Source organism: Gossypium raimondii, chromosome 4, assembly GCF_025698545.1.
Source record: "Gossypium raimondii isolate GPD5lz chromosome 4, ASM2569854v1, whole genome shotgun sequence".
NCBI lineage: Eukaryota > Viridiplantae > Streptophyta > Magnoliopsida > Malvales > Malvaceae > Gossypium > Gossypium raimondii.
In genome coordinates this window covers 2,710,340-2,734,312 of record NC_068568.1, presented here as the reverse complement: position 1 = coordinate 2,734,312, position 23,973 = coordinate 2,710,340, and the positions used below count along the sequence as shown (strand labels likewise).

The 23,973-nt window shown below is 31.7% G+C and overlaps 3 protein-coding genes and 1 long non-coding RNA gene across 4 annotated transcripts; 1 reads left to right on the top strand and 3 right to left on the bottom strand.

Moving 5' to 3' along the window:
- Positions 1–6,673: 6,673 nt before the first annotated feature.
- Positions 6,674–7,525, bottom strand: LOC105780990 (peptidyl-prolyl cis-trans isomerase 1). The gene has a single exon (XM_012605545.2). It carries the CDS (start codon positions 7,431–7,433, stop codon positions 6,912–6,914), a length of 522 nt encoding a protein of 173 aa, XP_012460999.1. The 5' UTR covers positions 7,434–7,525; the 3' UTR covers positions 6,674–6,911.
- Positions 7,526–8,771: 1,246 nt separating this feature from the next.
- Positions 8,772–12,077, top strand: LOC128040528 (uncharacterized). Its single transcript, XR_008195091.1, has 2 exons — positions 8,772–9,139; positions 9,294–12,077. It is a non-coding gene; the product is annotated as an uncharacterized LOC128040528 (long non-coding RNA).
- Positions 12,078–13,575: 1,498 nt separating this feature from the next.
- On the bottom strand, positions 13,576–14,371 carry LOC105779915 (peptidyl-prolyl cis-trans isomerase). Its single transcript, XM_012603913.2, has one exon. It carries the CDS (start codon positions 14,293–14,295, stop codon positions 13,774–13,776), a length of 522 nt encoding a protein of 173 aa, XP_012459367.1. The 5' UTR covers positions 14,296–14,371; the 3' UTR covers positions 13,576–13,773.
- A 2,913-nt stretch (positions 14,372–17,284) lies between these two features.
- Positions 17,285–19,902, bottom strand: LOC105779914 (proline-rich protein 4). The gene is made up of 2 exons (XM_012603912.2): positions 19,694–19,902; positions 17,285–18,307 (listed from the first exon to the last, which is right to left on the bottom strand). Exons 1-2 carry the CDS (start codon positions 19,866–19,868, stop codon positions 17,502–17,504), a joined length of 981 nt encoding a protein of 326 aa, XP_012459366.1. The 5' UTR covers positions 19,869–19,902; the 3' UTR covers positions 17,285–17,501.
- Between the last annotated feature and the right edge of the window lie 4,071 nt (positions 19,903–23,973).

Below are 23,973 nucleotides of genomic sequence, written 5' to 3'. Positions count from 1 at the left end.
TTATCGGCAAGTTTCATATACATGTATTTTCTATGTTATATTTCAATATATCAAATAAATATCATTTCCATGTATTTCAGGTATATATCGGTAATAGTTCATTTCAAACTCATGTTATCTCATATTAGAACTTTACTCGTTAAATCATTTAAAATATCGATGGATACAAGGGTAGTACACATGAAGTGTACGAATCTGAAATCCGCCAATTCATATTCAAGAGTACTCCTTAGAGCAAATAATTGGGAAGCCATCTCTCGAGCCATATAATGGGAAGCTCATGTGAGCCATGTAACTGGAAGCTTAACCGGGATGTATAACGAGAAGCTCATAAGAGTCATATTCAGGAAGCTCATACGAGTCAATAACGGGTAACTCCGAAGAGCCATTAATAGGAAGCTCCAGATAGCCATATATTGGGAAGTTCAAGCGACCCAATATCGGGAAGCTCCGGAGAGCCATTAATTAGGAAGTTCACAAAGAGCCTTTAATCGGGAAGCTCATGAAGAGCCATATAACGGGGCGCTCATAAGAGCTGTAGTGTGCCCACAACACATGCAGGATCACAACCGATCCTGATGCTCCGAAGAGCTATTAACGGGAAGCTCATAAGAACCATATAACGGGAAGCTCGAGAGGGCTAATATAGGGAAACTCTTTCGAACTGTGGTGTGTCCGCAACATATGCAGGACCACAACAAATACGGGAAATCCGGTATCCATCGAATTTCATTTATTCAAACGGGACTTGACATTTATTGGGTTTATCAGATATGTGATTGTTTTTATATGCATGGCACATATACATTTCAAATACATAACATTCAATTTAAAACATATAAATATACAATTTAGTTACACGAACTTACTTGGCTAAATTGCAGAAATACCAAGATTCAGGGGCATTTTGGTAATTCTCTATTTTCCTATATTTTCCACCCGATCTTGATCTAAATTAATAATTTCATTCAGTTTATTAATTTAGATAATAAAACAATTCATTTCATTCAATTTGGTCTTTTTACATTTTACAAAATTACTCCTAAAGTTTTACTTTTATTCAATTTAATCCCTAAATTCAAAATATGCAAATTAACCATTTTTATACAAATTAAAGCTATCCAAATATTCATGGCATTCAATACAGCCCATTTTAGAATAAATTCACAACAAACTCTTGTATTTTTATTATTTCAACAATTTAATCCTTAATCAAAAATTCATCAAAATCACTTAACAAAATACTTTTAAATAACAACTAATATCTCAAATTAATCATTTAACATCAAGAATCATATATATTCATCAATTCTAACATCCAAAACCTTTAACAAAATCAAAAACAAAGGTAAAATTTAATTGGACTAAATTGTAATAATCTCAAAAATATAAAAATTACAATAATCGGGTAAAAATTGAACTTCCATGAAGTAAAATTAAAAACCCAACTTAAGCTCTCTTCCATGGCGTTTTTTGAGCAGAGAATTGAAGAAAGAAATGTCTAGAAATCTTTATATTTAATTTGTTTCCTTTTAATTTTGCCGAAATTACAATTTTGCCACCCATGGCTTTATTTTATTATTTTTCTCTTATTATGCAGTCTCATCCATTAAATTTAGGCATATTTGCTTCTTAAGTCCTCTCTCATTTGTCAATCAAGTCATTTAATCACTTAAATATTATAATTAATAAGTTTTGCACCTTTTCAATTCCATTTTAATTAATTAACTATCGAAACGTTAAAATTTTTCAATGAAACTTTAATACTACCTTAATGACACTCTGTAAATATTTATAAAAATATTTACGGCTCGGTTTAATAGAAATGATGTCTAGATACCTCATTTTTAAAACTACTTAACCGAATAATTTTTTATAAAATACAAATTACTAATTCAAAACCTTTCTAAAACTATATTTGACTCTTAAATATTAAAGAATAATATTTACTGAACTTACTTGCCGAATTTGGTGGCCTCGAACCACTATTTTTGATACCACTGAAAATTGGGTTGTTACATAAATAAATTGTAATAAAAATAAAATAATTATTATAGTTTAACATAATTTTATAGAAATTGAGATTAAAAAAATATTAAAGTAATTGAACTTTTAAAAAAAATTATTCTATAACAATAACAATTTAGTAAAATATGTCATAGATCCTTATAGTCTTCACAAATTTAAATTTTAGTCTCTGTATTTTTATTTCCAGTAATTGAAACCCTTTAATTTTTAGATTAAAATACAGAAAAACAGAGACTTATGACATTATATAGAAAGTTTTTTTTTTTTGAATAATTTCCCTCCCCAACCCATAAATAGGAGATCAATGCGCTTCAGCGCACTCGAACTCACATCCTCTTATATTGACAACAGTGTTCATACCAATCGAGTTAAAATTCAATTAGCGAAAATTTTGTTTTTTAAAAGAAAATAAAAAGTTTACCCTTGACTTGTCCTTTATTACTAGTTTAGTTCTTATCCATATCCAATGTTTTAATTACCAAGTGTGCAACTGGTTTTTTCCCCCACAATTGAATATGACATTACAAACATAGCTTATCGCACCCGTTCGGCGTTCGGTGTTCGGTGACCCAAAATCAACACCACCGATCGAGTAGTCCATAGAACATGCGTTGATATTCCACTATAACACGGCCAAGATTTAGATTACGTAGCCAGGAGAGAGCTTCTCTGGTAACATATGCCTTGTCTGAATGAGGTGCCACCAAAATCCTAGTATGACCTGATAAAATTTTATGGTTATAATCAGAATGTAAAATAGTAGTATAAGAAGTAGGGTCTAGGATGTGTGATGGGCAGTTTTCATGTCTACGACGCCTGATAATTTGTACGATAAATAAAAAAGGATTAAATCTGGCTATAATAAAATAAATAAATAAGCCGTAGAATAAGTAAAACGAAATTAAATTGAGTAAATTGATAAGACAATGGTCTAGCTTCATAGCTGATTTTGGTTCCAATTTCGAACTAATCCCGGACAATAGATTTTTTCCTCCAATCAATAAGTCAGTTGTAGCCTCAAACCATCAGCCTTTCTGTATGTAAATTAATTGTAGGAACAGTCCGACAATTAACTCTTACCAAACGAACAATCTTGAAACCAGCACCCATAATTTAATTTCTTATCAGCCTTGCAAACTAAAAGGACTCGACTCGAATCAACGACCTTAACTGCGCGAGTCGTTTAAGCTCAATCATTAATTTCTTTGACAAATCCAACCACTCACGCAATTTGTTATGTCAATTTGTTATTCGAGATCATATCGGTTTTCCAATTATACGTCGCAAGAACTCTTTTTAATTTGATGCTATAATGACATTGTGAGACAACTAAGTTTATCTCCTAAATTGAAAAATTAATAAATACTGAAATGAAGAATTTAAGTACAAAAAAAGAAAATTCAATTAATGATAATGAAATTTTTAATTCACTCTAATGCCAAAGAAAATTGTGAAAATTTTAATTTAGTAGTCGCATTTGGGTAATATATATTGTAGTTATAGATATATAATAAATATTGAGTTTATATATAATATTAGACTTATAGCAATATAATATATATTATTAATTTCGATTAATCCGTGGGTTCAATTAATTATCTGTTTTTGAACTAAATTAATCAATAGTTAATTTAATTAATCAAACTAACTTAATTTGATTGGTTAATTTGATTTTAATAGAACTATACACGCCTTTTTTTGGTCTTCTTATAAGTTATCCAAAGTGTGTACATATATAGGAAAACATGTCAATTTTGATGTAAATTAAAAAATTTAAATATTTGTTTTAAATAAAAAATTCAACCGTTGCATACATGACAAGTAAAATCATATTAATAAATCTAACGGTTGCATCGTTAAAATAGTAATAGCAATTATATTGATAAATCCAACAGTGTAAATAGATCCCTCCCGATATATATTATATTGACTTTTTTACCTAAATAATACAAAAAAATAAACTTAATAACTGAAATGGCATGCCCATTAGATTATTTACCAAAATAGTATGGTTTTACTGGCGGCACCGAACTGAAATGTAATGATCTAAAGTATTCAGGGACCTGATATGCAAATTTACCATGTTGATTGACTGCTGAAAAAAGAGTGAAAGGGTGCCGCTTGACAGTTTGGCGGCACCAAAGCTTAAATGTGGCTAATTGCCTTCTAAGCCCTCATTATTTATTATTTTATTTTTATTCTCTTTCATCTCACTACATTGTGTTTAAACAAGCCCTCAACTTATTTTTGTAGTTAAACACAATGTAGTAAGTTGAAGAGGAATAAAAATAAAATAATAAATAAGGAGGGCTTAGAAGGCAATTAGCCACATTTAAGCTTTGGTGCCGCTACACTGTCAAGCGGCACTTTTCACTTTTTTTTTCAGCAGTCACTCAACATGGTAAATTTGCATATCAGGTCCCTAAATACTTTAGATCATTATATTTTAGTACGGTGCCGCCAATTTGACAGGCAACACTAATAAAATCATACCATTTTGGTAAATAATCTTATGGACATCTCATTTCAGTTATTAATTTTATTTTTTGTATTATTTAGGTGAAAACACCTATTATATTTATATAAGTAAAATGGGAGGATTTTGGTTTTGAGATAAATATACAAGTTTTTTAAAGTAAATTATTATATCCTTTTTAAAGTTTTTTAATATAGTATATTCATAAATATAATACAAGTATAAATATATATTTAAGTAATTTAAATTAGAGGTGTTTATGAGTCGGGTCGGGCCGGACTTAAACATGATAGTAACATATTTTATGCTTGTCTAAGTTTGACTCGGCCTGAAATCTGTGCCTAAATTTTTGCCCAATCCTACCCATATTTTCAAAAGACTAACTCAAGCCTATTTTAGACCCACCTATATTATTTTTTTAGTTTTTAAAAAAATATTTATATTATTTTGTTTTAATATTTAGTAATTTTATACCTTTTTTATTTATTGAAAATTTTTATATAGGCATCTTAATATTTTTTTAATGTTTACATTAGAATAGTATTATATATTTAATATAGTTTTATTTTTTTAATGTGTTCTAAATTACATAATATAAAATATTATAAACTTAAAACGGGTTGGGTCAGGCTGGACTCGGGGCCTAATTTTTTGCCCAAACCCATTTTTTGAGCCAAATATTTTTACCTAAACCCTCTCGAATTTCGGACAAACCTTCGAACCTAGACAAATAGCCCGACCCATAAACAGGTCTAATTTAAATATAAAATACAATCAATGAAGAATAGAAAATAATCAAATAAAATTCATCCATAATATATCCATGCATATACTAAGATCGGACACCCATACATCATGATTATATATATATATAAACTAAATATTAAAATCCACCTAGGTAGTCTTCTTTCTCTTGCAAGGAAGCTTCATATCTCCAATTACATAGAGGAATAAACTAAATTCCCAATGTAATTATCAAAGGCTTTTTTAATTTTCTTTTTAGGGTTGGATTGAAATCCTTGTTAAAAATCAAGAAATCCCATGAGATCAAATGTTTTTTATTGAAATTGTTTTCTTTTCAACCTTGGGTTGTATTTTTCTTCAATTTAGTCCTTAAATATAATACGTTTTTTTCAGTTTTAGTTATGTGATGGCGTGCACGTTAATATTATGTCACATTATTATCAAAACAACCATAATTTTAATGAAAATTTTAAATAATGATGTGACACAATAACATAATATTGTTTATTTTCAATTAAAAATGTTAACTATTTTTTAATCATTCAATAAGAACTCACACACACAACTATATTACACGTAAGTTAAATTTGCGAATCGATAGCATGTGTTAAAGATCGGGTAAACTCAATGTTAAAATTCAAATGTTAACAATCTCAATTCATTTAAAATATAATTTATTATAAAATTAGAGTAAAATAAATAATTTATTAACTTCAAATTTTATTTATTTAAAATTATATATTTATTAAACATAAAAAAGTATATGTATATATATATATATATATAAATTCACAAATATGACATACATCGTATTCTGTTTTTACTAAATAAGAATATTCTTAGTAAATTATGTTTTATAAAAATAGTGGATTGCGATTAGATTTGTTTATGGGTTGGGCTGAGTCGGGCCTTGAGAAAAATTTTAGGCCCGTTTGATATGTTCGGGTCCGATCCAAAAAATAGGTCTAAAATTTTGCTCAGCCGGGCCCGCCTATATTAAAAAAATGTTTCCCAAAAAATTTAACATAAATTTAAAAAAAAATCTTTATACTTAAATAACACTAACATAAGTACAACTTGACAAAACAAATGCCTCTAAAATAGTAACGAAATTAATAATAAAATAAGAGTTATATAATATCCAAATAATAACAACAAAATAATAGCAACATAATAGTGAAATGACAACAAAATAGTAAAAATAAAAATAAAAAGAAACATCAGAAAAGCAACAAGATAACAACAGGAAAACAATAGCTTTTTTTTTTTTTTTTTGCAAATTTGGGTCAGGTCCAGACCAAAAAAGTCTTATCCGAGTCCCAACCCATTTTCTAAACGGGCCTTATTTTTTTTATCCAAGCCCATTTTTTGAATCTATATTTTTGCCCAAACTCTCTCACTTTTCAACCAGTCTAGGTATCCCAACCCATGGATAAATCTAATTGCAATTTAATTTTCTTACTTGTTTATGTTTTATTACACGTAAAACCTCTTTTTATTTACAAATAGATAATTATGTTTTATTACAAGTAAAACCTAATTAACATGACTTTAGAAACATAGCTGAATACTAAGGAATACATATAAATGAAATTTTAAGACATGAAACACATTCAAGACCAAAGGCAAACATAAGCAAATTCCTACTTTTTGTTGTTGTTTTTTAAGTACTCTGTCCACAATCGGCAATAACAACCGGCTTCGTAGTCTTTCCACGGCTAGAGCCAACTTTCTCAATATCTCTAACCACCTTCATGCCTTCGACCACTCGTCCGAAAACAACGTGCTTTCCATCGAGCCACTCGGCTTTAGTGGTGCAGATGAAGAACTGAGATTTGTTAGTACCCGGTCCAGCATTCGCCATGGATAGTACGCCGGGTCCAATATGTTTCTTGATGAAGTTCTCGTCGGCGAAGTTGGATCCGTATATAGATTCACCTCCGGTGCCGTTTCCAGCTGTGAAGTCACCTCCTTGGCAAATAAAATCAGGGATCACACGATGGAACTTCGAGCCTTTGTAGTGGAGTGGTTTACCGGAACGACCGACGCCTTTCTCGCCGGTACAGAGTGCACGGAAGTTCTCGGCAGTGCGAGGGGTAACATCGGCAAAAAGCTCCATCACAATCCGACCAGCCGGTTCGCCTCCGATCGTCACTTCGAAGAATACTTTAGGATTGGAAACCATTGCTGAATATTGGATTTTGTATTGTTTTGATAGGTCAGTAGGGTACGTAAAGGGGAGGGACTATGTTTATATAGGATGAGGGGAGGCTCGAAAGTTGACGGCATAGATTCTAAATCTAATTCTTTCGGTTTAGAATGATCAAATGCGAGTTAAAATTGAATTCCATTCACATTTTGTGATAAATACGAATATATATAACATTTTAAAATGATAAAACAAAGGTGGCTGTTTCTGGCAAATCTATTGGCTGTCTCTACCACCATATTTAGTATTTAAAGTGTGTTTCTGTTTGAGACACTTTCTGCTTTTCTCTATGTATACCATGAGAAGTTATTCTTTGCTTAAAGGAGCTTACATAGATGGAATATGGTATAATAATTTTTTATGCAAGATGTTGGGCAGGTAAAGTGATGTTCACATTGTAGGTGGCGTGTACAGCTATTAACCATGAAGGTTTTGAATTTGTATTTGAATAGAGTGAGGGTTGTATTATATATCTCGTGCCTTGGTGCTGGAGGATATTATTTATAAACGAAGGTTGGTTTGGTATGGGTTTCAATCATCTATTTTTGTATTCCATAGATGTAGGTAGTAGAATGATCAACCAGGAGTTGATATGAGGGGACTTTGTGAGGTGACTGGTTATAATATTATCTAGTTCGAAGAGGTGATAGATAGATGGGTGTTGATAGGAACACTTATCCATGTATATTCTAGGGATTGTGTGGGATCATCTCATTTGATGCGGTGTTTGGTGAAGCGAGATTGGGACTATGCTTCTAGCAAGGTCGAGCTTCATCAAATTTTACCTTCAAGTATAAGCATCAGGTGTTTCGATGAGAGGTGATATGGTGAGGGTATAATAATTGCCCCTAAATGAAAGGCAGGTTATTGACCTACCTTGAGTTAATATCTAGTGAAACACTAAAACGACTTTTGAAATGTCATGATTAATGTCCAATCATTGTGCCCTTTCATTAATTACTCTCTGTTAGCTTTGATTTATAAAATTTTTGATATAACAACATTTAAGATATTTTTTTTCATATTATTGCTTAGGTCATTTATGTTTCAAAACAAAATAAATATTTTAGAAAATATTTTCAAATCCAAAGCAAGCTTAAAGAATGCTTGTTTAAATTGATTTTACTCATATCTTGTGCTCTTAAGTTAACTGAAAAGCTTTGAAAATATTTTAAAGTGTGTTTTTGAAACAAAAATAACAATTTTAATAGCTAAGTGTCGATACCCCTAGGCTAGTATCCGTAGGCCTTTCTAGAGGGGTAAGATAATACTTGTTCTTGAGGCACCGATACACACCCAAGTATCATATTTTACGTAAAGTATCAGTCCCAAGTATCGTATTTTACGTAAAGTATCAGTGCCTTGAAATGTCAATAGCCAAAGCTTTTTTCTAGATGGGCAAGGTATCTATACCTTGATACCTGTTATTGAGGTATCGATACCTAACCCAAAAAGTATCAACACCTCATTATTTATAATGACTATTTTTTTTAGAAGTATGGATACCCTCTTCATAGGTAATGATACATTAGGATGTAGGGTTGTTTCAACTTGCATTTGTAATGCCTCTAACGGCTCTTTTTCATCCCCTACGACCATAAATAGCTAGAATTCACTTCATTGACATAACGAGAGGTCGATGAATGAAGAGATATCAACGCATTCAAGCAAGCAAATTTTTAGTTCATTTCTTTCCTCTTTTCTTGTTTATTATTTATTGAGCTTTATTGAAAATCATTATGATTAAATGCTACAGTTACATATTTTATATAATTAAATTGGTTAATTTATGAGAATGCACCACTAATTTTGCCATATTTATTGAATTTTGTGCAGGAATGCAATTTGGGGCTAAATAGAAGAAAAAGGAAACAATTGGGCTAGATTGAAGAAAGAAGCAAAGAAGGAGGGCCAAAGAAGATTTTTTCCAAGATTAATTAGCCGAAATTGTTGACTTAGTGGGAGATTATTTTGGGATATTTTTTATATTATGGAATATTTTCCTTGATTTTCTATACTAGTTGACTCTTAATTTAGCAAGGCCACTAGTATAAATAGATGCTACATTGTTCATTTTAATCATCAATTCATAAATCAAGCTTTCAATTAAGTCTTTCATTAAGTGTTTTTCTTTCTTCAAGTATTTTTCATCTAGTTCTTTTATCAAGTTTTTAATTACCAAGTTTTTTTTTATCAAGTTTTGCAGCAAGTTCTTTTTAAAGTTTTTCATCAAGTCTTTTCATAAAATTTTCCATCAAGTTTTTAATCATTTCGTTTTTAAATTAAACTTTTATCTCTTGCAATTCAATCTTTTCTTTCTTTTTTTTTGTCAGCAATTAATTTCCAACCTTGCGTCACCTTCACCACTCACTTTCATTTTTTTCATTTATTCAATCTTATTTAATTATTCCAATACCAACATGCCCCAAACCTTAGCCAACTAAACCCATTTTCAGCTTTAGGCCGAAATTAGCCTCGTCAAAACCCGTGAGTTACGAACCCGAGCCATTTAACTCCTAATATTCCAGTACTTATTACTTCTCTGGATTAAGAGTATGATTTTGTCAACTCACAAAGTCAGATCAACACTAAGTCAAAAAAGATGTCGTTTGATTTAGTGTGATTAGACGTACAGTTGGAATTCCGAAAGGAACATTTCTAATCGGTTTTCTGTGAACACATTGGCGTGCCAAGTGGAGATTGCTGTTTGGTTCCGTCAAGGGAAGTAGTAACCGGATTTAAATGTCTCACGCGGTTGAGGGCATTGGTTCGAGCTAGGCTCTTCTAGAACACAAAGCTGCCGGAGTTCTAAATCACGAACGTTTCGTGGTTGTTCGATCGGTAAGGGTTAGTTATTGGACGTTCCATAACTAATTTACACAAGGAAGAGTTGGTGTCCAAGGCGTCCTTGGTAGCTATAACTAGCTTATTGGAAAAGAGGAGTTCATCCAATTTCGAGGATCGGTTCAAAGACGAGGAAAATTCGTGCCTAAAGCTGAGCTTATTCTAATTAATTTTTCTTAATATTTATTTCACTGTTTTTATTATCCTGTTTTCAACTTTTACTTTTTACGTTATTTTTCTGTTTATTTTAGGTCATCAAATTTTATCCCCCCGAATTTCTTGGGCACGACAGATGCCCCGACATAAATCTGGTCAAGATAGCAACAATTTACAGTAAACCAGTCTCTGAGGGATCGACCCTACTCCCTATACTGCATAATTTGCAAATTAAGGCATAGGTTTATATTGGTGGATTCGACACCCATCACATTATACAAGGGTTTATTGTACTTTTAAGAGCTTAATTTTGTAAACACTCACTTACTAGAGGTTGATCATTTGTTTGCCCAAATATTCTCTTTCTATTAAAAAGCGAACTTTAAGATTTTTAGGCAGAAAGCATTAATGGATTAGAGGTTCTTGTTTAGCCTTGAATGCTAGGAGGAGAAGGTTTTTGCCTAAGCCTTATTAGATTATACTTGTCTTTGAAACGTATCAATTCAAGTTAATGAATTTGGAAAATTCTTATCGGCAAAGATAAGGAGGTAGCCAATTAAGGCCAAACCATTGAGTCAATATTTTCTATCCTTTCTCACCTTAGTGAAAACAAGTTAGATTACCAATTCACTCCTCCTCTCGGTAGAATTCTTTAAGACTTTACACTCCCAAAACAAGCGTTGATTTTTTATTGGGGCTTTTCTATTTCTTGATTTCCTACTTAGATACTTATAAGTAGGGCTCTTTTGTGATTTCTGAGCTTGTATCTTCTTCTTCTTCTTCAAGGATAACGGCTTAGTAAAGCAAATAACCCAACCTCTTGGCATGGAACAAAATATTGCTCAACAATCAGTGGGTGAAGGAGGTGACAAGAACAAAGGCAAAATGCCTTTCAAGAAAGAAGGTGCACGAGCTTTGTAGGAAAAATAAAAAACCGGGGTAGCTCTATGCACATTTCTCTCAAGACAAAGGGAGAATACTCTGTCAATGCTAAGAAAAGTGATGTCATGTTAAGCACATGAAAAAGCCTAGGCACCAGGAGGAAACATCGCGATAGATTCCCTCTTTAAATCTCCTTACTGGAACAAGAATGCCTAATAGTGCTTTGGGAAGTGATTTAGTGGGATAAAAGATCATCAAAAGTGAAGTCAGCTTTCTCGATACAATAAAATGAAGGCCTTCCTTGAATAGGAGATGATTACGTTTTTCTAGACATGGTGGCTCTTCAGATCTACTTACTGTATGTACTTGTCACAAACACTACATCTTATCATCGCCAATTAGAATGACACGAGAAGAGCCAAGCCAACTAGGTGGAAGCAAGACAGCAGTTAAAATAAGAAGAAGAGCAACTTGTCTTACTAAAAGTTTCATCCCGTATCAAGTTCGCATATGCAACCATTTGACACAATATCTTATTCTTGCAAGAGCGAGTAGAAAAGTTTCAAAAAGTTGGCGTATGACCAAATTGCCATACTGTACTTTTTACCCCTAGTCAATTATTTAGGGTTTCTTGGTGACAAATGGTACTGTACTTTTTAGATTGAAAGAACCATGGAACCTGTCTTACTATCCCCACAAATATATTCTTATCGAGGACAAGTTGGAGGTTTATTTTTATCCTCAAGTGGGTTATTCCTTCATCCCTTTAGCTTGTTTCAGGCCGCGATAGGGAGCCATTCTGTCGTTTAAGGATAGAACTAGTGAAGTTTAGCGAGATATGGTCCCTACATGGTTTTTGGCGATTCTATTTCGAAGAGCATAACCTAAATGGTGCAACTCTAGCAGAAATAGCATTGTTTTGTTATGTGACGAGTTTTGGTGCTTGGTCTTCATCATACAATGCTTGGCCTTGGAAGAGTGGAGATCCTTTAGCAAAGTTAATGCTCGAAGAGGAGCGGTAACCTCCATATTTCGTTTGCCAATATGTGCATAAACATTTGACTGCTAAACTTCCTGTCACTCAGCCCAAAGAATGAGGGAAACACGTCACTAAAAGCCTTACGAAGACCCTTGATACATGTATATGTAGGCCTTTCTCTTGTTTGCAACATTTCGTGCCTTCTATTATTCTGACATCTTTCTTATTAATGCTTCCTATGCCTTAGTGCTGATGGAACCGTCTTCATACCTAATTATGAGGCTTGTACAACTATCAGCAAAGGCTAAGCGGTTGAAGCAAATCAATTAGAGGCTCTCTGAGGGATCAAAAGCAAAGAGTTGCTAGTTGGAAGGAGGGATAATGCCAATAGCTATGCTTATGTGAAGAAAGCTCACCTGGTTGAAAATTAGGTTCCATATCTAGAGGTCGAGATAAAAAATTTGAAAGGTAATCTCATGAAGTTGCTAGAAAAATTGAAAGTAAAGGAATCTTAGCAGTATGACGGAAGGTCTAAATTTTTGAATACTTAAGTTAGAATCTCACCATATACAAATATATATATATATATATATATATAAATAGAAAAAAATAGAATAGAATTCGCATCTATTATATCATGTCAATGGCAATATAAAAATAGAACTGAGATCTAGATGGAATATAATGAAATAGAGCTATTTTGAGGTTCATTCTGAAATGAGACATGGAACGAAACTACTATAAATAGAGTCATTTTTGAGATTATGAAGGAAATTTTGAGTTCATATTGGTCATGGGTTGAGAACAGAAATTACAATTACTATATATGAATTTTCAATCTCATAAATATGCATACATCATGTGTAAATTTCGTCTGATTCTTTCTAATCATTTGTCATATATTTTACTTGCACTGATAGTATTGAAATCACTTATGCAGTCTTGTTTCTCCAAATATAGACAATATTTTTTTAAACAATCTCATTATAGATTTAGATCTTTCTCAACTCGTGCTTCAATATACTTGTATTGACAACAATACTCATATCAATCATTAAACCATAAATTCAATCGGTTACACAAAACATTTTCTTTATCAGTATTTAATAATAATAAAATTATTAAGCAGTTTTCTTTTGACTTTTCTTTTGACTTTTCCTTGTAATATAATAAAATTATTAAGCAGTTTTCTTTTTGACTTTTCCTTGTAATAAAACAAGAAATAAAGATTGTATTGCAAAAACAACAAAAAGGGTATGTAATAACTCAATTATATGGTCAAATAAGATGATAAATAGCGCACATTATTTATGGCAGTCATGTTCTTAGAGAACAACCTAAGCCAAATCCAGCAACCAGCAAAAGAAAACACATAAAAATGATAAATTTCAGACATGAATCACCATTCATAGACCAGAGTCAACATTATTCCATTTCTTGTTCTTGTTCTTGTTCTTAACAAAGCTGTCCACAATCTGCAATAACGACAGGCTTAGCAGTCCTTCCACTGCTAGACCCAACTTTTTCAATGGCTTTAACCACATCCATACCTTCAACAACTTGACCAAACACCACATGCATCCCATCGAGCCACTCGGTCTTAGCGGTACAAATAAAGAACTGAGATCCATTCGTTCCGGGACCGGCGTTCGCCATGGATAGTATGCCGGGTCCGGTGTGCTTCTTGATGAAGTTCTCGTCGGCGAACTTAGACCCGTATATCGATTCACCTCCGGTTCCGTTTCCGGCTGTGAAATCACCTCCTTGGCACATGAAATCAGGGATCACGCGGTGGAACTTAGAGCCTTTGTAGTGGAGTGGTTTACCGGAACGACCGACGCCTTTCTCGCCGGTACAGAGTGCCCGGAAGTTCTCGGCGGTACGAGGAGTGACGTCTGCGAAAAGCTCCATCACGATCCGGCCGGCCGGTTGACCTCCGATCGTCATGTCGAAGAAAACCTTGGGATTTGAAGCCATAGTTAAAAAAAATTGAAAATTGGCTTATTTTTTGGATTTTGTTTTGGTGGGTTAGTGTGAGATTTAAGCTAAAGAGAGACTGGTTTATATAGAGAAGATGAATGAGGGTTGACCTGCAAACGGGTCGGGTTGATTTTTTAATGGATCTAATTCGGGTTGAATTGTGGTCATCCATTTTCTTTTTAGTCCTTCAGTTTTACTTTAATGTTCAATTTGGTACTTATGTATTTTTTGGTACTTAACTAAGACAAAAAAAAAATCAATTTTAAGTACTTAATTTGAATCAACAAAAGCCAAATTCAAGAATCAAACTCATCAAAAAAAAATTAGATACCAAATTAAACATTAAAATGAAACTCATGTACCAAATAATATATTAACTCTTTTGTAGTCAAGCTAGAAATTTAGGTAGGTTCTTTTATAGAAAAAAAATAGGTAAATCAATTGAGTCTTAACTCGATTGGCATGGTATTATTGTCAAAAAAAAACCAAATATAATTAGAACCTAATTATGGGTTGGAGAGGACTATGGGTAGTTTTAAACATTATGTCAAAAAGAACAGATATGATCAAAATCTATAACAAGATTAATAAAAAATTGAGTAAAGTTGGATTTCACAAATTAAAACTTGAAAATTATTATATAACTTAATTTTATTGGAAAATTATTATATGATATTTAAATTATTTTAAATATCAATTAAAATATATCATAATTATTTAATTCATATATAGAATTAAAATATTTTCCTATTGATGTACCAAATAATTAGGTTATACTATTATCTCTTTAAAATGACAAATTTAATTAACATTAAATATAAGATAAATACCTTAAAAACTCTCCTACGAAATAATTATATTTTATATTTAAAAATTAAATGATAAAATGTGGGTCAAAATTGGATTCGATTCACATTAAATTTGAAATAAATTCCATATACGAAAAATAAGAATAATTATTTTTTAGAAAAAAAGAAGAAGCATCAGATGCGATACGGCAGAGTTTTGTTGGACCATTTTTCCACTATAAAATAATTTTAATAATAAAGTAAGTTATAATTATTGTTAAAATGCATAAATAAAGTTACATAAATGTTGATTAAGACCGAGATGCCCCTTCTAATCTAGCGTTATACACACGCACGCTAAATGCGGTCCATTTTTTTTTTTTTTTGAGATTTTTTTTTTTACTCCACGTTGAATATTATAGAAATTCGAGGCAAGTTTAAATAAAATTGATCATGACCCACGTGAAGTTAAGCCCAATCAAAATCTTAGGTTCATTTGTTAGGTTTTTGTTCGGCTTGGGCCCGAAAAATAGGTTTGAAAGAATTTGCTCAAGTTCAATCTAGATAAAAAATATTAATTTTTTAAAAAAAAATATAATACATCAAAAATACTAAAAGTATTAAAATATACGTTTCCTAATAAATTGATAATAAATTAAAAAATATATATACACTTAAATAACACTAATATAGGTGCAACTTAACAAGTAAATGCCTCTAAAATCAGAGGTGAAGCTAGGGGGTTGACAGGGGCCCGACCCCCCTAAAATGAAAAAATATTATTTAGGCCCTTTAAAAAATTTTAAAATTATTAATTAGTAAATGTAAAATTACACTTTAGTTCCCCTAAAATTATAAAAATTTAATTTAATCCTTTAAAATTTATAAAGATATATTATAGACTATAAAAAACTAAAATTTCATTCGGCCCCCTAAAAAATTGTTCTGCCTTCGCCCCTGTCTAAAATAGTGACAAAATTAACAATAAACCAATAATTATACAATATCCAAACAATAACAACAAAATAGTTACAACATGATAGGGAAACAATAACAAAATAGTAAAAAAACAACAACAAGAAGAAAACAACAAAAACACAACAGTTTTTTTTTTTTTTTTTTTACAAATTCGGGCTAGGTCGAGTCGAGTTCAAGCCAAAAAAGCATTACTCGAGACTCAACCCATTTTCTAAACAAGGCCTTATTTTTTGTTGCCCAAGCCTATTTTTTGAGCCTATATATTTATTCAAACCCTCCCACTTTTTGAGTCGGGCCACAAGTCTAGGACCAAGCTACTTTGTTTAATTTTTTTTCTCTAGTATAATGATTTATTTTACCTTTTAATTTAATTTTAGTCCTTTATTTTATTTTTTACTTTTTAATTTTATTTTTAACCTTTAAACTTGTATTATTTGTTAAATCACCCAAAATAGATGGAAAATTAACATCAATTAAAATTTTAAGTTTTAAATATTTCAAAAAATTAGTAAAATTATTAAAATATATAAAATATCTTTATTTAAAAAACTAATTGCTAACATGGCAATCCACGTGTTTGCCACATTAGCAAAGTTAACAAACGTTAACTTTTTCATACATTTTGGGGTGATTTGACAAATAATAAAAATGAAGTGCTAAAATGTTTTTTTTGTAAAGTTAAAGGGTCAAATAAGTTATTATGTCTTTTTAAAAAAAATTAAATAGAGTAAACAACCTTACTTGTTAACTCAATCGTTAAGGCACTTTCATTTGGATCATATAAAAAAAAATTCTTTCAGTTTCATAACGGTTGTTAGAGAAAATTTTTATTTTAGTCACTCAACCATTAACTTTATTACAACTTCCGACTTAACCCTTAATAATTGAGTGAATAAAATAAAATAAAAATTCTAAAGGGGATGACGAAATCGAAAGGATTTATTTATGAGTGGCTAAAATGAAAGTGCCTAATATATCTTAAAATTATTTTAACACATAATATTAATACATTTTGTTGGATTGTAGTAGTTTTTTTTTTTTTTGAATAATATCATTATAGGTTCTGATAATATCTGTTCTTTTAGACATAATGCCAAGAACTACTCATACTCCCTCCCCAACCCATAAATAGGAGGATAATGCGCTTGGCTACACTCGAATTCACTTTCTCCTACATTGACAATAATGCCCATATCAATCGAACTAAGCCTCAATCGGTATTTATATTGGCCCTAACATAATATTATTATTTCAATAAAAATGACATAGTTTTATAATCAGCAAGTAAAGAAAAAGATTCAACAAACACGTCCAACTTAATTAATTTAAACATTTACTTAATTTATCTCCCCTACGAAGATAGACCTTTTTTATTGCATGCAATGCTTCATTAAATATTGCATATAACACTTCATTTTACAGTACACCCTACGTACTTCAAGGATGATGTGGAGCAAACGGCGGCAACGGCGGCCATTTTCCGAACTTGGGGTGGTGGAAATACTTGGGAGGAAGCTTGGGAAGCGGAGGGCACGGCTTCTTCGTAAATGGAGGAATCTTCGGAAGAGGAGGAAGTGGCTTGTGAGGAATAGGAGGGAAGGGTTTCGGTTTGTAAATAGGAACCGGCGGTGGAAGCGGCTTCTTATAAACCGGCACCGGATGAGGCTTATAAACCGGTGGTTTGTAGACAGGAACCGGCGGTGGAAGCGGCTTCTTGTAGACCGGCACCGGATGAGGCTTATAAACCGGTGGTTTGTAGACAGGAACCGGCGGAGGGAGTGGTTTCTTGTAGACCGGCACCGGATGAGGCTTATAAACCGGTGGTGGAAGAGGTTTCTTGTAGATGGGAGGGTGAGGGTAATGATGGTGGAAGTTTTTCAATGGCGGAAGTGGTGGAAGCTTAGGCAATGGAGGGAAGTTGTGGTGGTGGTGAGGCCAAAAGGAGGCTGAGACACATGTTATTGGTGAGAATTTGAGGTTCTCTTTTAACCCAAACTGGTGTTTCTGGTCGGTGGTGGATTTGAAAACTAGCTTAGAGGATTCTAAGCCATTAATGGAAGGGCAAGGTTGAGGTGATGATACAGTGCGAAGCTGTGCGTAGCAATGTTCATTCAATTTGCCATCTTTGAACAAGTGTTGTGGAAGAGAGACTTTGAAATTGCCTTGTTTGTCAAGCTTTCCAGACCCTCTGGTTTTGAAATGGTCACCATTTTCTGGCTTGCAATCTATGGTTACACGAAGACCTAGAAAGAGAAAACGCCATTATCATAACATCATAAATATTGCTTCAAATTAAAGAAAGGGAGAATACACCATTAACATAACATCATAAAGTTTAATTCTCTAATGTTAACAAAATGTTAGTGTGATGGTTCACTGGTAGATTTATACACTAATAATGAATCAAATAAAAACCTCTTTTTACTATTTTTTAGAGCTTTTGTCTTACTCATGACTAAATTTTTTAAATTTTTGGGGAGAAGTGTATCTATATTTAAGCAGCTTTGCAGATTTATCCCTATCATGAGTACTTGAGTATCAACTCTTTAATTGACCATTGTCAATAAAAAAAGTATGTACATATAATTGAGTTTGAACTCAAATACGTATGTATATCAATCTTAGTGTAATATGTGTGTTGAGGAGAGTTCGCGCTTTGGGCCAATCTTGGACCCTCAATGAAGGTATTGTTCTCTAGATTTCTATATTCGGTTTTAACTTTGAGTTTTTGTTTCGTAACTTTGAAGGGAGTTCAAAAGGGTTCACGAAGTTTGATGGAGCGCCTAATCCATCAAAGAAATGTTTAACATTTGGCCTTAATGGGTTTTGAACCTATGCCCTTATATGGCATTAGTGGGTAAGAACTAGACCTGTTCATGGATCGGGTTACCCACCTAAGCCTAAAGGCCCATTAGAAATTTCAAAGGGTTTGGGTAAAAAATTAGACTCGAAAAATAGATTTGGACAAAAAAAAATAGGTCAATTTATAGTATAGGTCGGGCTCGAGGCTTGAACATTCAAGGCCTGAGCTTGACCCAACCCATTTTTAAGTTTATAATATTTTATATTATGTTATTTTTATATATTATATAATTTAGAACACATTAAAAAAATAAACCTATACTAAATATATAATACTACTCTAATGTAAATATTAAAATAAAGTTCAGATGACTATATAAAAATTTTCAATAAATAAAAAAAGTATAAAATTATTAAATATTAAAATAATATAATATAAATATTTTTAAAAAATTTAAAAAATAATATAGGTGGACCTAAAATAGGCTTAGGTTAGTCTTTTGCAAATATGGGCTTGTTTGAGTAAAATTTTAAGCCTATATTCCGGGTCGGACTAGGCATGGACAAGCATAAAGTATGTTAATATCATGCCTAAGCCCGGCTCGAACCTATGAACACCTCTAATAAGAACATTACCGTGAACTTTCTTAGGCTCTCCTTAAAATACAAGTGACAAAACTCAGATAATCAAACATAAACACCCACAAACAATACTTCTGAGGATCCGGAACCGACCCAAACAACTAACTCCCCTCAGCAATATAGGCCACTACAACATGCAAGGAATGGCCTCGAAATTAATTGAGCAGCTTAGATGAAAACAATACCTGAAAATGCTTGGGTGGTGTCCAAGTTATTCTCTTTGCAATCTGTGCATTCACCAACCCCGACCACTTCAACTGTTTTACCATCACCGTTAGCATTGCAAAATGTGGTCACAAATAATAATGACCATACTGTGAACGCCACAAGTGCTCTTCCCCGAAACTCGAGGTTCTCCATTGTTATTGCTTCTGAGGTAGTGATATGATATCAGAGATTGGATACCAAAGCCTTATTATATAATGGTGTTCAAAAGGGATCATGGGATCACCATTTTCAATGGCTTACCGACACCACACTTAAATGCCTCACATAAGGTTAGGGAACGGGACCCTCACCACCTCTTTGAGATGACTTTGGTGTAGACACGTAGCTTGAATTTGAAAATTTCACTGATTAATTTCAATTTAAACTTTGGTTTGATATCATCATAAAAAAAATTAATAATTTAAATTTGAGATGATTTTGTTGAGTATTTTTATTGTGTATTCTCTTAATGGGAGAATCAGATATTTATATGATTCATGGAATTGACGTTCTAGGTAAGCTCAATGCATATCGACACGTATTCTACTCTAGACTTAACACGTGTTTGTTGGTCCAGGTGCTCGCCGGTTCATTCGTTTGGCTTTGTACCCTGTGCGAACTGGGCTCGCAAGCCCTCCCCGTGAGCCCCTCAACGACTCCACCTGGTGGGGTCCAAACTCGGGTCGCAGGTCGGTAGCTCGGGTTATATTCGAGTTTCAGGTTGGCAATTGGATATCCCACAATAGATCTAATTCGAAAATTGAGCTTCAAATTTAAATGATTTGAACCCAAAACAACCCAAAATTGAAATGGCTCGAACTTAAAACAAGTTAAACTCAAAATGATTCAAACCCAAAATTAATCTGAAAAATCGAGTTAACTCAATCTAGACTGATTGGTCTAAAACTGATCCAACCCACTCAATTTATAGGTGAATTCGGTGTAATGGTTTGAAAAAGATTGTGATGTTACCCGAATGACCCGAACCCAAAATAACTGGAAATTAAAATGGCTCGAACTTAAAATTATTCGAATCTAAAATTGATTCAAACCCAAAATTAACATGAACTGAAATGATTTTAAAATTTTAAAATTCGAATTAACCCGATCTGAATTTGTTTTGATCTAAAACTAATCCCACCCACTTAAATTACTAGTGAATTTAGTGTAATAGTTTGAAACCAAAACAACTTTAAATTAAAATGATTCGGACCTAAAACAAATCGAATTCAAAGTAATTTAAACTCAAAATTAATCTGAAAATTGATACGATTTAAATTAATTTGATCCAAAACTAACCCGACCCACCTAATTGACAGGGTGTTTAGTGTAATGGTTTGAAAAAGATAGTAATGTGCCACAACCCCACAACTCGACAACCATTTGTTGAATTAAGCTAATGATAGTATCTTTCATTGAATGAGCCCTCAACTGCACAACGAACAGCTAAATTATGCTTTGTGTTTTCTCATATGCATTTTAAAACCTACTTACTAACTTTCATAAATAATTTTATCTATATTTACACAATTCTTTGTTGAATTACAAAAATGGTCCTTCAATATTCATCTTAATTTGGATTATTTAAATTGTGCAACATATGAATTTCAAATAAATCAACCACACAAATGCCAACCAATTTAATTATTACTCAAAAAAACCACTTGCTTTCTAAGTTGTTCTTAGCCATCACTATCATAATTAAGCTCATTTTGTGAGACAACCCTTTGACTATTTTTCATCTAATAAATATGGGGTTCATCCATGTGGCCATGAATTTGCAAGTCCCCCCCCCCCCTTTGATCCAAACTTGGGCCAAACCCTAATCCTTGAATTTTACTTTTATTATTGAAAGCACATGGTGGAGGTGGACCCTTTCTTTGACCATCAAAGATAATCTAGTAACTTTGCCAAAAGAGGTCTCTAGAAATGAAACCATTTGTTGTAGATTGAAGGTAGATAGGGTAACCTCAAATAATATTATAATTCACCCTAACGGTGTAAAGAAAATCATTATACTTGAATTTGATTTTCAAAGCATACTCCGAAGCTTAAGTGAGAGTCGGAGAGAGAATATCTTCTTCATTTTTGTGAACCGTCTCATTTTACTCTAAAACATAATGTCAACTAATAAGGATGTGACACGTAGCACGTTTACATTAGACGTCATACACTTTTAGGGTAAAATGAAAAGAAATTGATAGTTTAGATATCACTTTTGATTAAAAAAATTAGGTACTTAACTGAGGAAAACGATATAAATTGAGGTCAATTTTGTAATTAAGCAAAAAAAAAACATCTTTCACATAAATTAATGGCAATGCTGGATTTAGTTACACTTCTTTTTCACAAATCGGTTTTCAAGTGATGTGATTACCATGTGATTAAAAGGAAAAACAAAATCAATCATGGATTTAAATGTTGAAAATGTAGTTATAGGTCACATACAAAAATGTAGGGTCAAACATTACTTAAATATTTTTCAATTAAAGACAACATTATGCACCTTAATATTTGGTGAGATGGAGTTTCCCTATCAAGCTTGCTAATTAGTAGGGTAAAGGTGTATTCATGTAATCTTATATTTTAACAAAAGTTGTGAATATAGACCAATAAATCTATTTATAAATCAAGTTGGGTCAAATTTCGTAATAAAATTTTGATGAAAGTTACTACTTATAGGCTTTCATACCAATGGCTCAATCAAATTAAGCTCGTAGGGTCTACCAATTTCGTTATTAAGATCTCATTAAGATACCTCTCCTTCCCCCTTTCTCCCTCCTTTCCCCTCCTTTCATTTGTTTACTTTCTTTTGTTTATTTATTGGCTTTGTTTTGATGTGAAACTGTTGAATTTAGTAGATATAGATACAGATTCTTATATCGAAGGGTCTTTACCTATTTTGTTTGGTTTGTTTATCATCTTTCGTCCCTATCGGAGACCCATATTTATTTTTATTTGGTCCAATCAGAAAACATTTTATCATTTATGTATTCGCAATTCAATATAGATAGATATCCCATAACATATATATGTCCCTCTTACTCTCAATTTTCTCAGGCAATTTGGTGGAATACTCGAACGGTCAATTTTTTTTTTCGTCTTAGCTTCTGTCTTTATGATCTGGATTTCATTTCTATGGGTTGCAATTTTTTTTCTTTAATTTCATTTTTATTCTTATATATAACCATAATAAGAATAGGATAACTAAAAAATAAAAATAAAAATTGAATTTATTATTATTTCTTTATTTCTTTATAGTATAATAGCTAGAACTAATTATTTATATTTAATAAATACAACTAATTATCCATTCATTTCTATTTCAAATTCGAAAATAATTTAAATTTTTAGTTTAAAAGAGTTCCATTCTAATTATCTAGATTTATAACGCATCATTTCATTTATATAATGATAATATATATAAATACATAAAAATATTTGGACTCTAATTATATCTATGCAGAACTCTAAGCTAAATAAAATAAATTTAATCTATATTAAATCTATTAAATTCATCGATTAAATAAATTCTATATAATTTAGAAAATAAGAATAGAGTCAGTAATATTAGGAATAATTAATATAGAATCATTTGTTTCTAAATTTAAATGGAATTTGAGATTTAATATTTGTAATTAAAATTTAAAAAATTAAATCATCCCATTTTTACTGAAAATATTTTTAATTCAATAATTGACGTGGATAATATTTTCTATTTAAATTTTAAATTCAAAAATATATACTTGATAGTAAATATTAATAATGTGAATGATTGAAGTGAGAGTAGCCACATATTTTAAAATTTAAGTTGAGATTAATATTTATACATTTTAAATAATTAAAATAATTGGACGGAGGAAGTCTAGTGACTAGTCTTTAGAGTTTTGACTTATAGATCTGCCCTTAAGGGGTTTTTAATGTATGACTAATATAATGCCGAAAAGTTAGGTGATAAGAAAAAGAATTTCTTTTAGCCCAACTTATTGTCTAATTCAATACAAATAAATCAATATATTTCAGATAAAAATATTAATATATTTGGAATTTAGATAAGGCTTAGTGACATGGATAAAGCTAGAAAATTGTTTCAAGAGGAATTAGAGATGAATAGTAAATTATTAAAGGGTTAAGATGTAATTTTACCATAATTTTTATAAAAAAAAATTTGAAGGGATTAAATGGCAAAGACCTCTTCGTCCTGCTGGAACTTAAATTCAGATTAATCTAAAAGAGAATCTAGGCCAGACATTTGTAT

Excerpts from the sequence above, each read along its gene's own strand:
- LOC105779915 (XM_012603913.2), bottom strand. The coding sequence starts at position 14,295 with ATGGCTTCAAATCCCAAGGTTTTCTTCGACATGACGATCGGAGGTCAA.
- LOC105780990 (XM_012605545.2), bottom strand. The coding sequence starts at position 7,433 with ATGGTTTCCAATCCTAAAGTATTCTTCGAAGTGACGATCGGAGGCGAA.
- LOC105779914 (XM_012603912.2), bottom strand. The coding sequence starts at position 19,868 with ATGGAGAACCTCGAGTTTCGGGGAAGAGCACTTGTGGCGTTCACAGTA. Across the intron at positions 18,308-19,693 it reads CACCACCCAAGCATTTTCAG|GTCTTCGTGTAACCATAGAT; the intron begins GTATTGTTTTCA and ends TTCTCTTTCTAG.